The sequence below is a fragment of the Lagopus muta genome, chromosome 11 (genome assembly GCF_023343835.1).
Source record: "Lagopus muta isolate bLagMut1 chromosome 11, bLagMut1 primary, whole genome shotgun sequence".
NCBI classification, from domain to species: Eukaryota; Metazoa; Chordata; class Aves; order Galliformes; family Phasianidae; genus Lagopus; species Lagopus muta.
Genome location: NC_064443.1, coordinates 7,567,590 through 7,586,762, shown reverse-complemented (window position 1 = coordinate 7,586,762; position 19,173 = coordinate 7,567,590). Strand labels below are relative to the sequence as shown.

General features: G+C 34.8%; 1 protein-coding gene across 9 annotated transcripts in view; it reads right to left on the bottom strand.

The window, feature by feature from the left end:
• The window catches only part of CACNA2D3 (calcium voltage-gated channel auxiliary subunit alpha2delta 3), a 466,111-nt gene that overhangs the window by 80,715 nt on the left and 366,223 nt on the right, over positions 1-19,173 (bottom strand). For all 9 annotated transcript variants that reach the window (XR_007379393.1, XR_007379392.1, XM_048957969.1 and 6 more), the window contains 10 exons: positions 14,060-14,143; positions 8,815-8,886; positions 8,501-8,562; positions 6,666-6,733; positions 4,841-4,886; positions 4,596-4,693; positions 3,707-3,800; positions 2,206-2,301; positions 823-944; positions 152-232 (listed from right to left, as the gene is read on the bottom strand). Coding sequence is in view for 7 of the 9 variants with exons in the window: in XM_048957969.1 (XP_048813926.1) it covers positions 152-232; positions 823-944; positions 2,206-2,301; positions 3,707-3,800; positions 4,596-4,693; positions 4,841-4,886; positions 6,666-6,733; positions 8,501-8,562; positions 8,815-8,886; positions 14,060-14,143 (823 nt within the window). In the remaining 2 variants the exon portion in view is untranslated. The remainder of the gene's footprint in view (positions 1-151; positions 233-822; positions 945-2,205; positions 2,302-3,706; positions 3,801-4,595; positions 4,694-4,840; positions 4,887-6,665; positions 6,734-8,500; positions 8,563-8,814; positions 8,887-14,059; positions 14,144-19,173) is intronic.

The window sequence follows — 19,173 nt, the reverse complement described above, 5'->3', positions numbered from 1 at the left end:
AATTATTTCTCATACAACTGCAGCTTTTCCTCCTCTCTTCTCAAAACATTATATTCCTACATAATATAATTGCCAAACTAAAATAAAAAGTGAGGAACTCATACACTGCTTTAAAAAAATGAACAAAACAAATAAACTGTAAGAATTTTACCTGCAACGACTGGAGATTTTCTGTCATCCAAAAGCTGAATGGCAGTACTGGCTGTCACTACATTGCTTTTGTTTGCTGTTTCTACAAGGTATAATAAGAAAACAGACAAACAAACAAACATATTTCAGAATAAGGAAATTCACCTTTTTTTTCTTTTTCTTTTTTTTTTTTTTTCCTGTAGTTCAAAATAATTTAGTGAATGCAGTGCTCAGGAAATATGCTAAAAGACAGCAAATATGGTGTATGTATGAACAGAACATACAAGCACTGATGTTGCAAAATTCCTAAGCAGCCCAACAAGGTTAAATCACAGACATTAGCAAGACAATCTCGCCTTTTCTGATAAGAATTGCAACAAAGATGACAACTGGTTGGGCTTCTCAGAGATGCGAGTAGTTGTAATTTTGGACTTGCTTAAAATACAAAGCTGCAAATTCAATTTAGGCAAATATTCAACAACAGTTACATAATATCTTGGGTTTTCACTTGGAGCCCTGTAAAAGATGTATCAGGTCAAAGGACCAGTAAACTACCTGCAGATTTCAATGCATATTTTAGTATTTTAATATTAACATTTCAGCTTAAGTACACAGCCTTTGTGCTCTGAAAAACTTGCTATCCTTTTGGTAACATATATGGTTCAGAACATAGATAAAGACAAAATTATAGACCTGTACTAAATGGGATTGAATAGACAAAGCTCCCGGGTATTTGCTCAGCAGCTCTTCTGTACCAGAGTGGAAAATGATCAGCATTAAAAATGTTTTCCTTGTCTTCAGCTGTCAGGAAATCTCTTGAGAAAGAAGAGAGAAAGAAAATACTTATTTGTTGTATGTCACACAGTAATGTCTAGATTTGAAAGACAAGAGAAAAAAAAGACAAAGCTCAATGTTTTAGGAAATAAAATGACTTTGGACAGTTAATCTAATATCATTTGTACAAGAGAGGGTTAACGTAAGTCCCTACTACTCATTCGTAACAGATTTGCAATTGGAAAACCTCACAAACTAAGTACTAAATACACCTTTACTGATATAAAATAAAATTGCTCATTTGGAATCATTTAACAGCAGAACACGAGAATTGTACAATGAAAAAGTCACTGAAGGTTTGATAGCTTGCTGCCATTGGTATCTATTTCTAAGAAAACAAACAAACAAACAAACAAAAAACAAACCAAAAAACAACCCTAACAAAGTAATTAACAGCCTACTTTCCAAATTATAGGTAAGGAGAGGTAGTGGAAAACTGCATACTTAATTTGTCAATGATTTCATGGAATGTTGACAGAGGAAAATTTCTCTGAGAATAAATACCAAGTATGGTCTCCAAGCTATTGTTCTGGTTTGTTGTCTGACAGTAAGAAACTGCAGTGCTACTGATCTCATCTCTTGGACTACTTACACTACAATAGTTTGTGGTCAGATAGGCATCATATAATTTTATATTCAATAAACTTAATTTATCATAAAGCGCATGTTTTTTTTCTCATGTATAATGCCTATATTTGCCTGACATTACTAAAGTGCTGACTAAAAAAGACATTAATTATCAGACCTTATTTTATGGCTCTCCATCTTAAGAAAGCTGTACCTGCATTACATCACATCTTCAAAAATGCAAAAAAAAAAAAAAAAAAAAAAAGAAAAATCTTTTGAATGATGAGATCTCCTGATGATCCTTTCACCTAGTCCACTCCTGTTAGCTTTGTTTCAATTTTAAAAAAGAATCCACAGCAATAAGTTACAAACTCTAAAAAGTACATAATATTTTTTCAGAGGAGATATTAAATATAAATATATATATTTTCTACAGATGTAGCATATTCTGAACTCCCTTTTGAATAGAAAAGGTATAAAGCTAACTTGAAAAATGAGGGAAAATGAAATCTATGGCTGTAAATATACAAGAATTCTATTCAATCTTTCTAATTTGTCCTATGTATTTTAGTGCACAAATGCAAAAGCCTGGAAGCAACAGTAGGCATGCTTTCTAAAAATGAACAATTTTTCTCGTTTTCACACATAGTTGCCAAGCATAGGTTTGTTACTTACTGATTAGTAAGCTGTTCTGGACCCACAAACAGGTTGATACGAGATAGTCCAGTCCGTGTTCCAAGGAAGGCAACTTCTACTCCCTTGTCAGAATTTCTGAAATAGAGCAGAACACAAACAAAAGACAATGTTTCCAGACAGTAAGCAGATGAAGCTATATTATTGGTCACTGAAAATACAAACGTACACATTTTTGAATAAGATAAAAAATAAAAAAGCAACTGTACTTAATATTATTTTTTAGATGTGGCAAATATACAGTGTAGAAATGTTATTTAGATGGTACACCTACACTTCAAGCCATAGCTGTCACTGCTGTTCCAGCATCAAAAACTTAGCTAGATTTAAACAGCTAGCTCAGAATCAAATGTGGCTGCCATTAGGACTGCTATCTCCTGCTGGACCTTAGGAAAATATGTGTCAGGTAGTTCAGGCCAAATGCTCTTTCTGCACTGCTATCAGGACCAAAGTAGCTGTTCTAAAAACTAGCTCTTGTATGACTAGAAGAGCCTCACATGCTTTGTTCCAAAATGTCCTATCTTGTTAGTGTAAATGAGAATATGAAAGGGGATCAAGTCTCTGACTAGTATGTCTCTGAGGTTGTCGTCCTTGTTTTTACTGGACCTGTTCTTAATTCATTGTGTAGGAGGATTCCTAAAAGCCTAAAACTTCTTATATACATTAACTGATGCCTACAGCATAGTAGCATGCAATATTTTCCTATCTTTATCTTCAAAGAGGACACTGGGGAATCAGCCTGCTGAATTAGGTCTCATTGAATTTGATTTTACTTATTCAGTATGTATTTCCAACAATATCTTTTTCTTGCAGATTTTAAATATGATGCAAATTTAACAAATGCTAATCAGGATAACTCCCAGAATTGCCTTTTATCAGCAGCATCTCATGCAAACTGCTAATCTTAACATCTGCTTTCCCTAACATATATATCTTGTTGCTTAACACTTGGCTCTGCAAATAAATAAAATAAAATAAAATAAAATAAAATAAAATAAAATAAAATAAAATAAAATAAAATAAATTCTCCATATAGTTGTATATAATTTGTTCTAAGACAAATTACCAGTTCAATAAACAGTTTTGGTAAATTATGCATTAAATTCCTCAATTACTCTAAACAGTTGTTAGAAATAGTCTCAGTTGTATGCTGTGCTTCATATACGATCTCATTAGATATATTGTAAAATTTGAGTAACCTTATGCTACTAATCATCATGATGTACAGTGCAACATAAACAATACTGAATTCAAAATTGCTGGCACTTAAGATACATTGGTTAATATGCTCTTTTAATTCTCTTTAATGTATTTGAAAAATTAAAATTCCTGAATAAATAAACTAAAAGGAATGAAAAATCTGATTCAAATAAATCTTGGTAATCTGACAAAACACCAGGATTTGCAAAGCATTTTACTGGTTTTTACACATTACTATTACATGTCAATCACGATCATAATGACTGATTCAAAGTTTACTTACTCTGATTTATTTAGTGCTAAACTGGTCCAATAAGCTTCAATTGGTGCACTCACCACTGCATCAAACAGAACTTCCTGGATCAATTCTTTATCACCTACAATGTTATATTAAAATCAGTAAACACGCATGCAGATAATTTCTGTTGCAGTTAGATGACTAAACAATGGTTTTTTTAGACTCTACTGTATTTTGTTCAAGCCTTTTGCAATATAAAGCATTTACTATGTAATACTATATGATATGTAACTGCACTGTAGTTTTTCTTATGTTATTTCAATGCACAAACAATTACTAATAACTATAAAGGAAACAAAAAACGCATTTTCCACTCCATGTAACACATTCCTGTACATATCTCATGCTTGCATTTTCATATAAAATGAGGTTAAAACCATTCTGTCCACTAGGTCACAAAAGCTTCAAGTTCATGAAAAGATCTCAGAGAAAATATGCACTAATCTATGTGACTTTTTAATTCTGTTTTGCAGTCCAGAAATGCTAACTTCATACATATTGTCCCTAAGGCACTCTGGAAATATCTGGTACATTTTTTAGGGGAGTGATCCAAGGATTGATTCAGACTAACTCTGTTTAACTTATGAAACCAAATGATAATATTGCATGGTATAGCAATACCATCTGAACAGAAATTTGAATATTTGGCTTAGGCACATTGTTTACCATAAAACCCAGAATTCTGTATCATCTGTATTTTTACAGATCCTCTGGAAAAAGCTCAAAAGCAAATGAAATTTGAAAGTGATATCAGCCATGCAATCCAATCTCAAGTTATCAAACTACGTAGCTTTGCGTTTTGTATAGAAAGTACAGTGTAACAGTTTTTAGCTGGGATAAAGTCTACTACATGTATACTTAACAAAATACTTGCATTGGAGCAATGGCTCTTTTCCTGTGAGGTAGCGTTTAATTGCTTCTAACTGAGTCATTTGGCGGTGTTCAGGATGCAAGTCTGTGTTGCAATAGGACCTGAGAACATATTGTCGAAACATTAAAACGTTATTATGCATAAGCATGATCTCTCTTTGAACATAAAGAATTGGTTTCAGAAAGCACAAACAATACGAAGCCAAGAAGGGTAACAGACACCAATTTCATGCTTTGTTTAAGGCTTACCATTCATCTGCTAAAGATACATCAGGGTGTTCTAAATCATGTAAACCTGTAACAGGAATAATAATGGTTTATTTAGGGAGCAGTCTGGGTAACAGATGGTTATTAACATACACTCCATAACATAAACCCTTCCTTCTTGGAAAGTGCATTATTACCACAATATAATAAATCACAGTAAACTATTCAAATACATTGTAGAGCCTAACAGACTGGCAAAACCCAACTAAATCAGATCTAAAAATGAAAAGGAATGAAAAAATGTTTTTGCATTGACATGTTTAACTCATACAAACTGTTCATGCGATGCACTTGAAGTTGAGAAGAAAACCTGAACAGAGCAATGCACAATGCTAAAAAAGCAGAAAAAAAAAACCAACCAATCAACCAACCCAACAAACAAACAAAAAACAAAACAAAACCACTTATTCATATTCCCTTGTTCTTTGTGGCTAGTGAAGTTCTTTATGCTAAAATGTATACTTCTCATTTTATGGGAGTTTTTCTCTTTCTCTTTTAAATAATATTTCTTTAAAAGGAACAAATCCCAAAACCTAAGCATACTCTCTATTAGCACAAATAGCAGTTTACAAGATTGTTCAGAAAAGGTTTATTGTTCTAACTGGCCACGCAAATGCTTGTAAATAAGAACTATATCATTAGCTATATAGCACAATAAAAATGTACTTTGGCAATTTTCAAAACTCTTAAAGCATGTATCAATAGACAATAAGCAAATATGGTTCAGAAGGCAGTCTCCGGGTTTAACCCCCAGAGCCCATACTACATAAAGAGAGAGCCATGGTGAATAAGGGCAAAGAGGGAATTCAAAACAAGAATACCAATAGTATTACTTGGAGAGGACAGAGATGTGCCCGTGACAGAGAATCAGTCAGAAAGACAAGAAAGAATGAGAGAAAAGGAATGGTTGGTTATGGCTTTGTTGGCGGGTGATGATCTGAAAGAAGTATCAGAGTGGCTGGCTGAGATGGATAATTGTGAAAGGTAGGTTGGGAGCAGTTTGGAGAGTAAGCTCCAAGTTTCCTGCTGTGCTCTCTTCATATCCAGATTTATTTATTTTTTTTTAATCTACATATTTTTTTTCTGATTCATAAACTTTCAAACATTTCTTTTTATATATCTTCTAGAAACATGAACTTTTTTTAGCCAAACAAAGCTGAGGAACAAAGATCTGAAAAACTATATTAAAATCACCATTGAATTAAGAAGCAGAATTGGAAACAAAGATTTTGGAATAAAATCAGATACATTTCCTCTCCTGTAAGGCTCATTTTGTCAGGAACTGCCAGAACCTTACCACCTAACAGTATAAAACTCCTCCACTGGATAGGTACACCATGTACAGAATGGTCAAGGAAAACTTATTGCTTTCTGCACTCCATAAAGGAAAGTTGTAATGAGGTGGGGGTCAATCTCTTCTCAGTACCAGTGATAGGAGGAGAGGTGATGGCCTCAAGTTCCACACCAAGGGAAGTTTGGGTTGGATGTTAGGAATAACTTCTTCTCTGAAAAAGAATGGTGAGGTATTGGAACACGCTGTCCAGGGTGGTGATGGAGTCATCATCCCTGGAGGTGCTCAATAAGTTTGTGAAACACTGAGAGAGGAGGAGCGGAAACGATGCCCATCTAAAGAAAATTCAAGGCCTCACTATGCGTAATGTAAACGAGGAAAAAAATCCCATGAAGTAGAAGGTCTTAAAAATAAAATCTAATTCCTTCACGGAATCTGCAGAGAAACATGCAAGCTTTAGGTCTACTAGGTCAACAGTTCAACTATGTAAGGAACACGAGAAGTAGAGTATCTTACCTTCTTCCACAGTTACATTCCCTCTGAAGAAATATTTTCCATGTCCTCTAGAGAGAGCCACACCTAAACTGTGCAGAGAAATAGAGCAGACCTTGAAATCTGTGACACAAAAACAGACATTCAGAGATATTTTCAATTCTAACATTTCTAGCTTATGTATGTTTATTAACTTAAAAAAACTGTTTCCAAAGCCTCACTGATCACATTGTTCAACTAGCTGCTTCTGTAGGATCTGATGGATCTGTTCTGACCAGCCTACAACAACTGCCTTTATTAAGTGTGTTTAGAAGTGCAGTACATCAGTATTATCTTGCAAACTAATAAACGTGCCCCTCTAAGCTTACCCAGCATGACACATCTTCAGCTGAGCCTTGAACATACCTATGGCCTTACATTGAAGGAAACAAGACTAAGATGTTTAGAAACTCATAAGCGTTGGAATCAGTGGAGCTACTGAGAAGAAAATAATTTCATATGTAGCAACAGCAGCACGATTCTTCTTGGATTCTTCTGCTATTCATATTTTTTTCCTAGTTTAATATTTTTGCAATAACTTTAGCCTCATAAACTTTTACAGTTAAGTGCTTTGTTTTGTGTTGCTTTTCATCTACCATTAACAGAACTCAAATGTAATGAACCAGATGGAGGATACATGGCTCTTCATATGGAATACATACACAGGATAACTGCCTTAAATAAATGAATGCCAGAAAGTATCTCAGGTTAGGATCCTGTCTGTAATCATTACAACTGAAAAGCATGGGTTCATCCTTTAAGGACATGTAGAGGCACCAAATCCAAGAGCACACATGATGCAATCAAAAGCTCAATCTGGAAATAGGCAGAAAGTAAACATCTTTGACATTTCAGTATATATTTTAATAAATGTTGCCCCTGCTGTCTTCCTGAAGCTATGTTCTCATCCCATCATAACTACATACAGATCATTTTGAAAAATGAGAGTTTTACTACTATTATTTCTGTCCTAAGGATTAGAAGCCATACTGCACGCATATATGTAGTCACACATCTGTTTACTAAATAGAGTAAAAATGACATTCCACAAAAATTACACTGAGTTTAACAACACATGTGTGGATTTTAAGAAGAATAAACACATGCATCAGAGATGAGAAATGTGCCTATATTTTCTCTATGTAAAAACGTAGCTTGAGTTCTGTGATGAGGTTCCATTGAAGAAAATTTCAGTTGAGTACTTTAATTCTCAGACTCCTGCTTTAAGCATAATGTTCAGTCAACATTATTTTGTTAATGGATTAGTTCTAACTCAAATATGAGCGTTTATAAAGTAACTTCTTGCCTTTTTTTATTTTTGCTAAGAAGCGTGGCAAAATAACATGGCTGCCTCGCTCAGTTTTATTTACACAAATACACTCTAGGTAGTTCAGAGAAACAAAATATCCAAACCTCAAAATAGAAGTGAAATACTACCTCATTTTACACTACATTTTGTTGTTGAAAAAATCAAAATAAGGGTCAATACGTAATTACTTAAATGGATTACAGTATTTATAGCTCTCTATGTACTTGCAAAGGCCCTTCGTTCAATGTAAACCTCAACTGAATATTTTTTTAATGAAACGTAAGCCATGACAAACACTGAAAGTTTGCCTGTGTGAGCTTGCACAAACTTTCCATCCCTGGAAAAGCTGAAAGGAATACTAGTTAGCTCCTTTCCCTTGCTATTTCCAGCATTGTCCAGGGATATTTTATTGTCAGCTTTTGCTGATGAGCTTTTAATGAGTTCACAAGCTCTGTACAAATGCAAGTCCAATGAGTCTGATGAAATGGCCATTTATTATGGTCGGCTCTACCTGAATGGGGTACCCTTGATGTCTGTATAATAGTAGTCATTTGTCATCACCAATACCCGTTTCTAGATTCAGAACAAGAAAGTCAGAAAAGAAGGGGGAAAACAGTTAGTTTGCCATAAGAAAAGTATAAAAAAATCAAGCAGTTAGTCAGTGATAAAAATTACAAGCAATGTATACATTCAGGGTGTGAAAAAATATACCATGGTGAATAACGCTTGTAGTAATCTATCCTAAAAGTTGCAAAAATTAAAAAAACAGAAACAAAAACAAACAGCTTGCTTTATAAATAGTTGGAAGGATATTTCAAACATTACCCCTTTGTCCACTGTCTTCTTCACTTCCATGGAGAATTTTCCTGTTTTGCGATTCACCATTGCATTTCGAAGCTACAACGAAGGAAATGTGTATCAAATGCTTTATTTACAAATTCTGCAATTCTTTGAGCTCTTTGCTACATTCATATGACCTAAGCATTCAGTTATAAGTAGTTCTGCTAGACATGAAACAAACCCCTTACAGATTTTATGGTAGTCCATAGGCCAAGGCTCCTGCCACAGAACTTCAGGCAAACTGTGGAAGTGTGAAAGCAGTTCTCAGCATCCTTAATGGTAAAATAACCCTTCCTGTAGTAATCTGGATTTTACACAGGATAAACAGTTTAACTGAAAACTAATATGCCGTTACTATAGAGGGGGTTAAGCACTAGACTTGGTGCCTGGAGTTAGACCAAGGTTCATTTTAAAATACTTCATAGTCATATATAAAATATCAAAAGAAAAAGAGAAAAGCCCATTTATGACCTCATTATTCACTCTGCTTCAGCTTTACTCTCTACATTTGGTTGCATCCCAAACCAGCATGAGAAACTACATCCTTATTGCATCAAAAATTGCAAATAGTAGAAGCACAACAGCCCACTTGATCAGTAACCTGTTGCAATGGGAACACATAGCTCCAGGGCACTATGATCTACTCACAATTATTCTTCAAAGAGAGAAAACTCAAAGTTGCTATGAAAAAAATATATATATTCAAAGTGTTCATACAGAATGATTTACCTTCTATTCTGCTGGTTAAATCTGTTCCTGTTTGTACTGCCACAAATGTCCAGTCACTTGTGATTCCAAGGTGTCTTCCTGCACTCTGTGAGGCCTGAAAGGCTTCTCCCTGTACCCTTCAGTAACTTTATGCCAGCTTCTGCATGAGTTCCAGGTTTTGTGCTGCAAATCCCTTAGACATCACATCTACAATGCCTTTCCTTAGCACACCTATTTGTTCCCCAGAAAAGGAGAGGTTTCCTCCCGGAGGACATCAGTTGGCACAGTCTCTCTTTTAAGGGAACATGCCATCGCTGTTCATCAGGACTATGCACCAAAATCATGAGGTGTACCTAGCAAGGTGCACAGGCTACACTACCATAGCCCATCTGAGAATGGGGATGTTGGGCTGAAACTGAACTTCGACAAGACCTGGTTTCTGAAAAATTCTCAGTATTTGTATTCTGAATTTGTCCACCTTCCTGTTCTGAATTTTAGGGAAGAAATTAGAAACATACTACTTAACAGCTATACCATAGAAACATGAAAGTATTTTATGCTCCCAGATTTATGGATGGAAGAAGCAGAAAGTTTAAGGTGCCTTTTTTAAGGGATATCTTCAATAACGTGATATTGCCATACTTGTGGGACGCTTCTTGTGGTAAGAAACATCTATAAATTAAATCTTCTACAACAACAATTTTCATTACAATAGGAACCCTTCAATACTGCTAGTAAATTCCCACCACCTTGGTAGAGGTATTGAAAATGCAGGATAATATCAACAAAACAAGCTTTTTTATCTCTCTTCTATTGCTTATCTCTCTGAACACAATTTTGGACATAGCGTTCTTGCAAAATAAATATTTCTTGTTTTCCTGCACTTCGTGCCATTCATTGCCAGGTTGGGCAATTCAGTCAGATTTTAATCAAAATTTGTGAAGACAGTCATGCCAATGCACTCTGCAGACTTTCTGAGTTAGTACAGAGTGAAAAGAGAACACCCAAAATTGCCAGTGAAATATCTGGTTTTATTTTCATGATGAAGTTGTGTATGGCTGTCCTATCTAAAACTGCAAACTTTGCTGCTCTTTAAATTTAATTCTGGAGCATCTACATTTCAATTAACAGGCTTACTCTTCTGACAGTGAGTGTAAAAGGATAATTTTAGCTGGGGGCATGTATAAAATAAAGCATATATTTTACTGCAGATTTTTTTAACAATACATAATAGGCAATTCTGGAAATATTTTCCCATTTTAACTTTTGTGGTTTTGTACTTGGAGAGCTGGTCTTAATTAACCATCTACTTTCTAACATTTACAGAACAGTTCCATTTATCTTTAACATGGTTTTCATTTTTCTCCCATTGGTGCCTGCAGTTGTCTGAGACCCATTCCTCTTGCAAGCCTCAGGCAAGTCATAGATTTATGAAAAGGGCCTCCAACTCTCAGTAGTGTTTAAGATCAAGTCTGCATGTGGAACTTAGAGTTTGACTTTCCTTTGTCTTTTTGCTTGTGATTACATTTCTTGGCTTTGTAATCTGGTTTCTCAGTTCTTCTGCAGTCCCATCTTCCTTCTCAAGTGCATAAAATAAGTAATGCCTCAATTGGCTTTGAGACCCAAAGAGTCATTCATAGTGTTTTATTAAAAAACAAGCAAACAAAACAAAACAAACCAACAACAAAAAACAAAACAAAAAGAGCCCCCAGAACAAACCTTCATTCAGCTAGAAATCATAGTATGTTATAAAATGAAGTAAAAGCAAGATGGCAGATACTTCAACCTGAAAATTTACAGATGAATATATATACTCTATTTCATAGCAAAAAATTTCTAAACTTATTTCTGCCACTTTTTCCATATAGAATCTCTGGAGAAAACCTATTCATTCATTCACCTCTTAATAGTGATAAGTATTACTACTCTTTCAACTAAATGTCTTCCAATCAATTGCTAACAATCTAGTTTCACTGCTATAATGTGAGATCATTCTATATACTTGGAAAATTATGCAACCATTGAATTGATGTAGTAAAAAGTAAGCAGCCTAATCAGCCTCTACATAAGTGTTTAATGGTAGACAAATATACCAATAGTTTTCTATGTTGCTAAAGGCAGCTCTATGAATACATGAATTCTTTCCCTCTACAGTGGAACAAACAATGCTTTGCTACTAAAGCTTGGAAAAAAACAAGAACAAAGTCTCTCTCTAGATCTAATGTCATTAAAGACTCTGTCTGTAGCTCTGATATTCTTTTATTTCATTCTTCTTTCTCATTTATTCTGCTATTAGTGTTTCAGACAGTAAGCCTCTCCAATGGCCTTAGAAACATGGTATAAATGACTGACTTGTATATTATTTCATAAACACAAAACACGTGTAATAATACCAGGCTTGCTTTTAAAAATAACTGTAAAAATATGACTTGTGTTTTTTTTCCTGTTTGGATTATTACATCAAGTGTCCACTTGTGTGTGGCATTGCTAAAATATTAGGAAAACCTGCAGAATGCTAAGACTTTTTCTACTATACTCAACATGCTGTTTTTACAGAAAACACCTTGCCACTGACCATCAAACAGTAAATGTGTATGCTTCTACAAAACAACTGTTGTCCAATGCTACAACATCTAGTTGTTTTCTATTATGTATTAAATATTTCTGAAAAACAATTTAAATTATGATTTATCTTTTTTTTTCCTTTTTTTTAAAATTAATTACTGGACACTGGAGCAGGTCCTTTCTACAAATGCAATGCTCAGTTTAGTTTACTTGGAATGTAGATAAATATTTTTCTCATTCAAAGGATGAAATATTAGGACTGCTGTTTGTTTCTATGTCAAAATTAAAAATCACCTTTTCACTTTTTTACGTTACAGGGAAAGGTAAATTTCATGTATGTACCTTTCATCAGAATGTGAAATTTAACTTTCTTTAGGTTTCCAGATTTGAAAAATTCGACTTATGTTAGAAATTTTCAAAAAATCTGGCAGATCTTGAGGATTTCAAGGAAAACAGTTAGAGAGAGCTGAATCTGAACTTCTTGCTTTCATGTGCATTCAGAACAAATCACAATTATAAATAAAATGTAATTTTCAATGTCTGATAAATGCTTCAAATGTTACTTTAACCAAACCACTGAATTTCTAAGAGATCATAAATAATGAATGATTAAAACTGTAGAAATTAAACAGATAAATTATTGGAAGAAGTAAAAAGTAACAAAAACAAAGAGAAACAAGAAGAAAAACAAATTCATGAAGGTTTAAAAGCCATACTTAACTACTGCAATAACATTTGAAAGGAGAGAAGAAACTTTAAAAAGGTCATTTGCAGAGGAACTGATTGAGTAATATGCTGTCAAAGATAAAAGGTAAGGTATGAAGTCAGCCTGATTGCCAAGATTACAGAAGGCTGGTACAGAACGTGAACATCTAATGAGGAAGTCTTAAGCAATGCATGCAAATAAAATGATGCAAAACTATACAAAAAACAACCCAATGCCCAAGTTTAAGTAAGGAGTAAGATGGCCTCCTAGGAAAGGACGAGGACAATCTATCACCTGATGAAACAGCCATTGCTAAAAACATAAATGAACTGTTTCACCATTCACAAAGAGGGTGGGGAGAGAGAAACATCTATGAAAAACACAGACATGCAGTTCTGACTTTGGTAGTAGGGAACTGATGGGGAAAATAAAAAAGCAAGCCTACATTACAGGACAGAAAGTGGAACACCTGGAAAGTTATGATTTAATTAAGGACAATCAGCACGGATTCACACAAAACAAATCATGCCTAACAGATCAGATTTATTGAGGAAATAACAGAAAGACCAGGCAAAGGTTAAGCCATGGACAAAAGGAAAGCTTTTGATACAGTATTGCAGAAAAAGCTAAGTCTTCAAGATAAGAAAGAATAAGAGTGAATCACAGAGTAGATGGAGCACTGAAAAATGAGTTACCAGAACGAATAATATGCATAACAGCTGATAGACAAGGAATGAATGGTTCTGCAGCTACTCATATGCCTGAAATTAGGAGTTTTGAGAGAATCTTTTACGACTCTGTTCTGAACAGAGAATCCAATTTGCTTATTCATATGGATTTTGTACATTAAGGAAAAAAGTTCTCATTATTTCATTAAGGAAAGCGGGATCTCCTAAAGAGAAGTTAGGCACTCTCTTTCATTTCTGAGCTTCAGCAGTTGTCTAGACGGGCCTAAGAGAGATATTCTCTTTCTCTTGTTGTCCAGTAAAAATATACAACAGGATGCGTGGAGCACACACGTTGGGTGATGAGTTTTACCAAACATACAAGGAGTCTATGTTAGAGGTTCATGTGCATCTACATATAAGTGAGAGCCTATATATATATGTAAAAAAAAGTTATGAAATTCTGAACCAGGTAAAGTGGACTATTGCTTTTCCCTTTCTGAGAGCAGTCAAGTGGCTGCTCTGATAACTACTTGAACAATTTCCACGTACAGTCTTTCTGATAGGGTTTTAAAACATCGCTTACCACATCATCTCTGTCTTCCCACTCAACCTCAGAAAGATCCACACTACTGTAGTTGGGCTTTCTTCGTTTCTTCCCTTCTTCATACTGGCATAAAAAAAGAATGAAATGTTTAGCACACCCTCTACAAAAATTTTGTAACATAAGTGGTTTTTTTGTTTTTTTTTTTTTTTAACTTGGATGTATGTTGATTTTATTCGGAAATACTACGCCTAAAAGAGTAGGCAGCTTAATTGATAGATAATGAACAACACTGCTGGAAAAATATACTCTGCGCACTAAAAAAATACTTCATAACATGATTATTTGCGTGATTTGTTGCCATGATATGAAGTTGTTATGAAGGACACACAGAGAAGTCAAACTCAGCAGTTGTACCTTTTCAGCTCATATGGAACCCTACATGAGACCTTCCTCTTATAGTTTATGTTAAATGTCTCAAACTAACAATCTCAGCTGTACAGGAAGTTATATTTGCTATAATCTTATCAAGAAAATGTTTACACGTTTCTCTTTAAACAAGATAAGATGCAAGTCTTGGGAAGTGTGGTGTTAACATTTGCTGATACTACATTTTATCTACAACTTCATGGGAAAAAAGTAATATACTAATAATTTATAGGGTTTTTTTTTATCACTAGTCACTGTTACCCTGTAAATCTCACATTTTAAATAAACATTCTAGTGACAAATTGATTTGACACTAGGGAATTTATAATATAGGAAATTCTGCCCTCTGCTGAACATTCAAATGAGTGAGCCCACTAGTGTAATAAAAACCCTGATCAGTGGAAGAAGAAAAGTATTTAGGAAGGTCTGTGAACAGTTAAGAAAAAATATGAGAATCTATTTGAAATGTTTAAAAATGGGAGCAGATCTGTGCGATATGAATAACGACCATTTATCTTTTATTATGCAAATAAGGGAGAGGATGACCACAAGTCTTTCCATGAGTTATGACAAGAGGTGCTGAGAACTGTGAGAATTACTCCAATTCTGCAACTCCTCAGAAACAGAACGATAGGATAGAGATTGCACCAGTAAGGAACAATATGTGTCTGATTCTCCTCCCTCAGGGCAGGACCAACCATTCCACCAACCAAAGCTTTGAGTGCTCAGTACTGTTTATCACTGGGGTTATTGCAGCAGGAACTTGCAGTCCTGGTCTGCACATCACAGAGAGGCCATGGAGACCTGGTCTCTGAGCATTTGAAAGGTTACTCCCATCCTGATACCTTCCTTTCTAAATTATTCTCATGTGAATCTCACCACTGATTTTGTAGGGTAGCAGTATTTAAAAACAAGCATGACAAAGCTGCTGAATTGTAATCACAGGTTTTGAGATATTGGAACAACAGTAATATTTCTGCTAGTACAAAATTATTTCCCTCAAAAGAACTTGGAAACAGTTATTTTTACTGATCAGTCTTTTGGGAATCTATGCGGGATAAAATCCTGAGTCAATTCTCATTCTCATAAAAAAAAATCTCATTCATAAAAAAATCCTCGCTACTCTGTTGGTACAACTCTCAGACTGACTTCTGACAGTTCATATGAATGTAACAGAAGAATAATTTCACGCATTTTTACTGCCCCTTTTACTACAAGTTTGCATTCTCAGAACAAGCAGGGTGTCCTCTTCTGGGCTGATGCTATTCAACAGATGGGATATTCAGAGATATAAAGATTTTCTCATTTCAGTCCATGTCCATATGCCAGATTGTGAATTCAAGCATCTCATGGCTGCAATTAATTCTTGCTCCACACTATGCTCTGATGGCTTATACAACTATACACAAGTACCAAAGTACAAAACTTGGAAGCCCCTATAGTTAAATCTCACAAGGATAAAAAGGAGAGGATAACATCTGCCTCATGAGCAGGACTTCATTTTGGTAACTTTCTATGCTTTGCAAACCTCTAATTGTGGCTGCAGCTATATCAATATTATCTTTAATCGTTACAAGGACTAACTATGCCTATTCTCTGTGGCTGCATCAATTAACCAAGCAAAGCTCTGGTCTTATTTATTTACACCAGCATAGGAATTGTGGAAGTAGAGATCCAAAATACTGAGAGATGAAAAGTGTTACGTAGAAATTAACTGCGATCATTTGAGTAGAACAAATGTGAAACAACTCCTGTACTGTGTCCAATGTTTAATTACATCCTTACCCACAGATGTGGAAGGGCTTCTGGGCTATACTGCATTCTCAGACACATGTGCAAGTCCTTACTTATGACAATAAGAGTTGATCTCGTGTGTCTGACGGCAGAAGTGGGCTTCGAGTATATAATAAATTGTTTGTATCTTATTGATTATGGCTTTATTTATTTCAATTATATAGATTCCATATTGTGCATGCAAAAAGCAAAAACAAAATCCAAAAGCATCCAAATGAAGTGCTGCATAAAACATTCAAAGTTTTGCAGCAAAGCCAGAAATGGAAATATCCATGTCTCAAAAATTCAGATAGGTAGAAAGCAAGCCAAAATCCCAGTGCTTAAGCAAGCAGAAGACTCCATACACACTTGAATAAACTGAAAGTGCAGATCTTAAACCATATTTAGGACAGGAAGTAATAAAGTACTAAGAAGTCTAACCTCTCAATCTGTTATTACACTTTAGGGGACTAGTGTTAATTCCTACACAGGAGTTCAATATGTGAAGAATATGTTTATGATATAGTTCGGGAAAGAATGGCAGCGAAAATAAAAATTCAATTACCAGCAAGGACAGGATTTTGTTCCGGTAACAAAAATAGCAGTTATTTCTGTATCTGGGTATCTTTACTTACATATCTATTTTTTTTGTGAAGATTACTCCTTACAGTAAATTTACATATTCATATGTAACTATGACCTAAAACATAAATGCAAGGAGATCAGATGTCAAGTATTTCATGCAACTACAATTCATTCTTCTCTAGTTTCATTCTACTTTTACTGCTAAACTAATTTCTCAGTATAGGCATAGAAGCAATTCACCAGCTTTTAAGAATGACATTCACCTATGCCATTTTCTTTGGTAGTATACTGAATCTAGCTTCACTTTTATCTCTGTCTGAGACTCCTGGGTGAAATATAAAATACTGATTGAAGACTGAAGCCAATCCCATTCGCAAGATTACTATAAAGCACTGAAACAAATTAGTAAGGAACCCACTGGGAAAGATAGAAACTAGGAGCTCTACCAAATTGCACTGATTTAAGTGCATGAGGAAAAGAGCTAGATTTAGACTGTGTGATGTTAATCTACTTAGGCCAGTATAAATTGTGTGGTGATATTATAGAGTAGTTAAACCTTGAAAAATATGATAGCCAGTGAAATTTTTTAAATACCTGGACTGCGAATAAAGAATCTTTTAGTCTGCTCAGAATTCAGTGCTAGCTCCAATAGTCTTTTGTTTGTGGGAAGAACAGGGGAAATGATTTTATTTGGTAATCAGAATGAGCTTTATCTTACTGACTACCTTTTATTTCAGGCGTGGCCAAACTGTTACAGCACTGGGTCGTTCAAACAATGTGCAATGTGTACAGTTTAAGGACTGAATCACATTTTTTCACCACCTCCCATACAACCATTTACATGTGCCATTCTTAAGCTCTTTGATATATATATATATATTTAACACAAGCAGTCCCAAACCATCTGCACTAAATACAGCCACGTGTTTATTAAGTCAAAGTACAGCCATCTGATCACAGAAGGAGCAAGCTACATCTTAGCAGCTGCAAGCCTTGGGTCTAAGGTGATTGCAGTTTCTCAGAAGTGCTCCATCTGGATAACTGGGAGGTATGAGAGTTGCTCTGATAGCATCAGGGCAACTTCACATTGCCTTAAAACATCACTAAACTTCAGTGAACTTGCCTAGCCCCATTTGTGGAATCATCTGGGAAAAAATATGATAGTGAGAAAGTATCTAATAAGACAACCAAAAGCTTAAATTTGTAAAGCAGTCATGGGTATCATGTCAGAAACTAAGTTGCTTGCTGTACAAAGGTCCTTTTAAAATATATAATTTTAAGTAACATTATGATTTCTTTAGGAAAAGAACTTCTCTTTCCAAAGGGAGACTTTCATGATAAGCCTATTATTTAAGTCATTAATCCTGAAGTTTCTAGGTTATGGTTGGCAGTGAAAAACAGTTATTTTGGACTCGTTTTTCATGCCAGATAGTAGTGAAAAAGTGCCACACTATAAAATTTCCAGCAACACTGCACAGAAAAGCTGACAACAGGAGCCATATCATTCACTGGGGTAAAGAGAATAACACAACTTGAATTTTCCAGGAAGAGAAAAAGCAGGAGCAATCAAATGTACCACATACACAGAAGAACCTTCTAGCAAAATAAAAAAAATAAAGATCTTGTGCCACATGTATTTGTATTTCTCTATTTACAGCCATAACATATGTGTTTGCATTACAGATACTGCAGAAATGGTTGAATCGATGAAACAACATATGGAAATACATAGCAGGAGGTAAAAAGCAAGGGAACAGAAAATAGTTTTAAGTCACACATCTACAGTCTGGACAAAGAGTACATTGGCTGAGCTCGCATTTTCAGGTGGATTGCAGTTGACTAGCAATGCAGTATGTATGCAATTTACTAAGCTGAAGAAAAAAAAAACAACCTCTCTATTTAGGATTTTATTTGCATTCTCAGGACCTTATCATTCAGGATTATGTAAAACTGGCAGCTGCTTATAATTATTTGGGGTTCGAGTAGAAATAATTAAAAACATCTGCCTTTATCTTAATACTACCAGACTTTAACCCATGAGCTCAGTTATACCTAACTTCAAAGCTGAAAGCAAAGTATAAAAGAAAGCTTCACATATTGCTAACAAATTTTCAGTGATTCATTTATATGTACAACTAGTTATTCAACAGCCTTCAAACCCTTAATTATCTTTTAAATATATGTAATTTTGCACTTCTAATTAGACAGCAATTTAATGCTCTCACAGGGATTCAGATGGGCTGTCTTTTTTAAAATGTAAACTCCAATAGGAATAATCATTGGCATTCAAGTGATTGAATTCTTCAGTTATTTAAATGAACGTGAGGCATTTACACTGTTCAAATCATTTAAATATTCTGCTGTCAGCT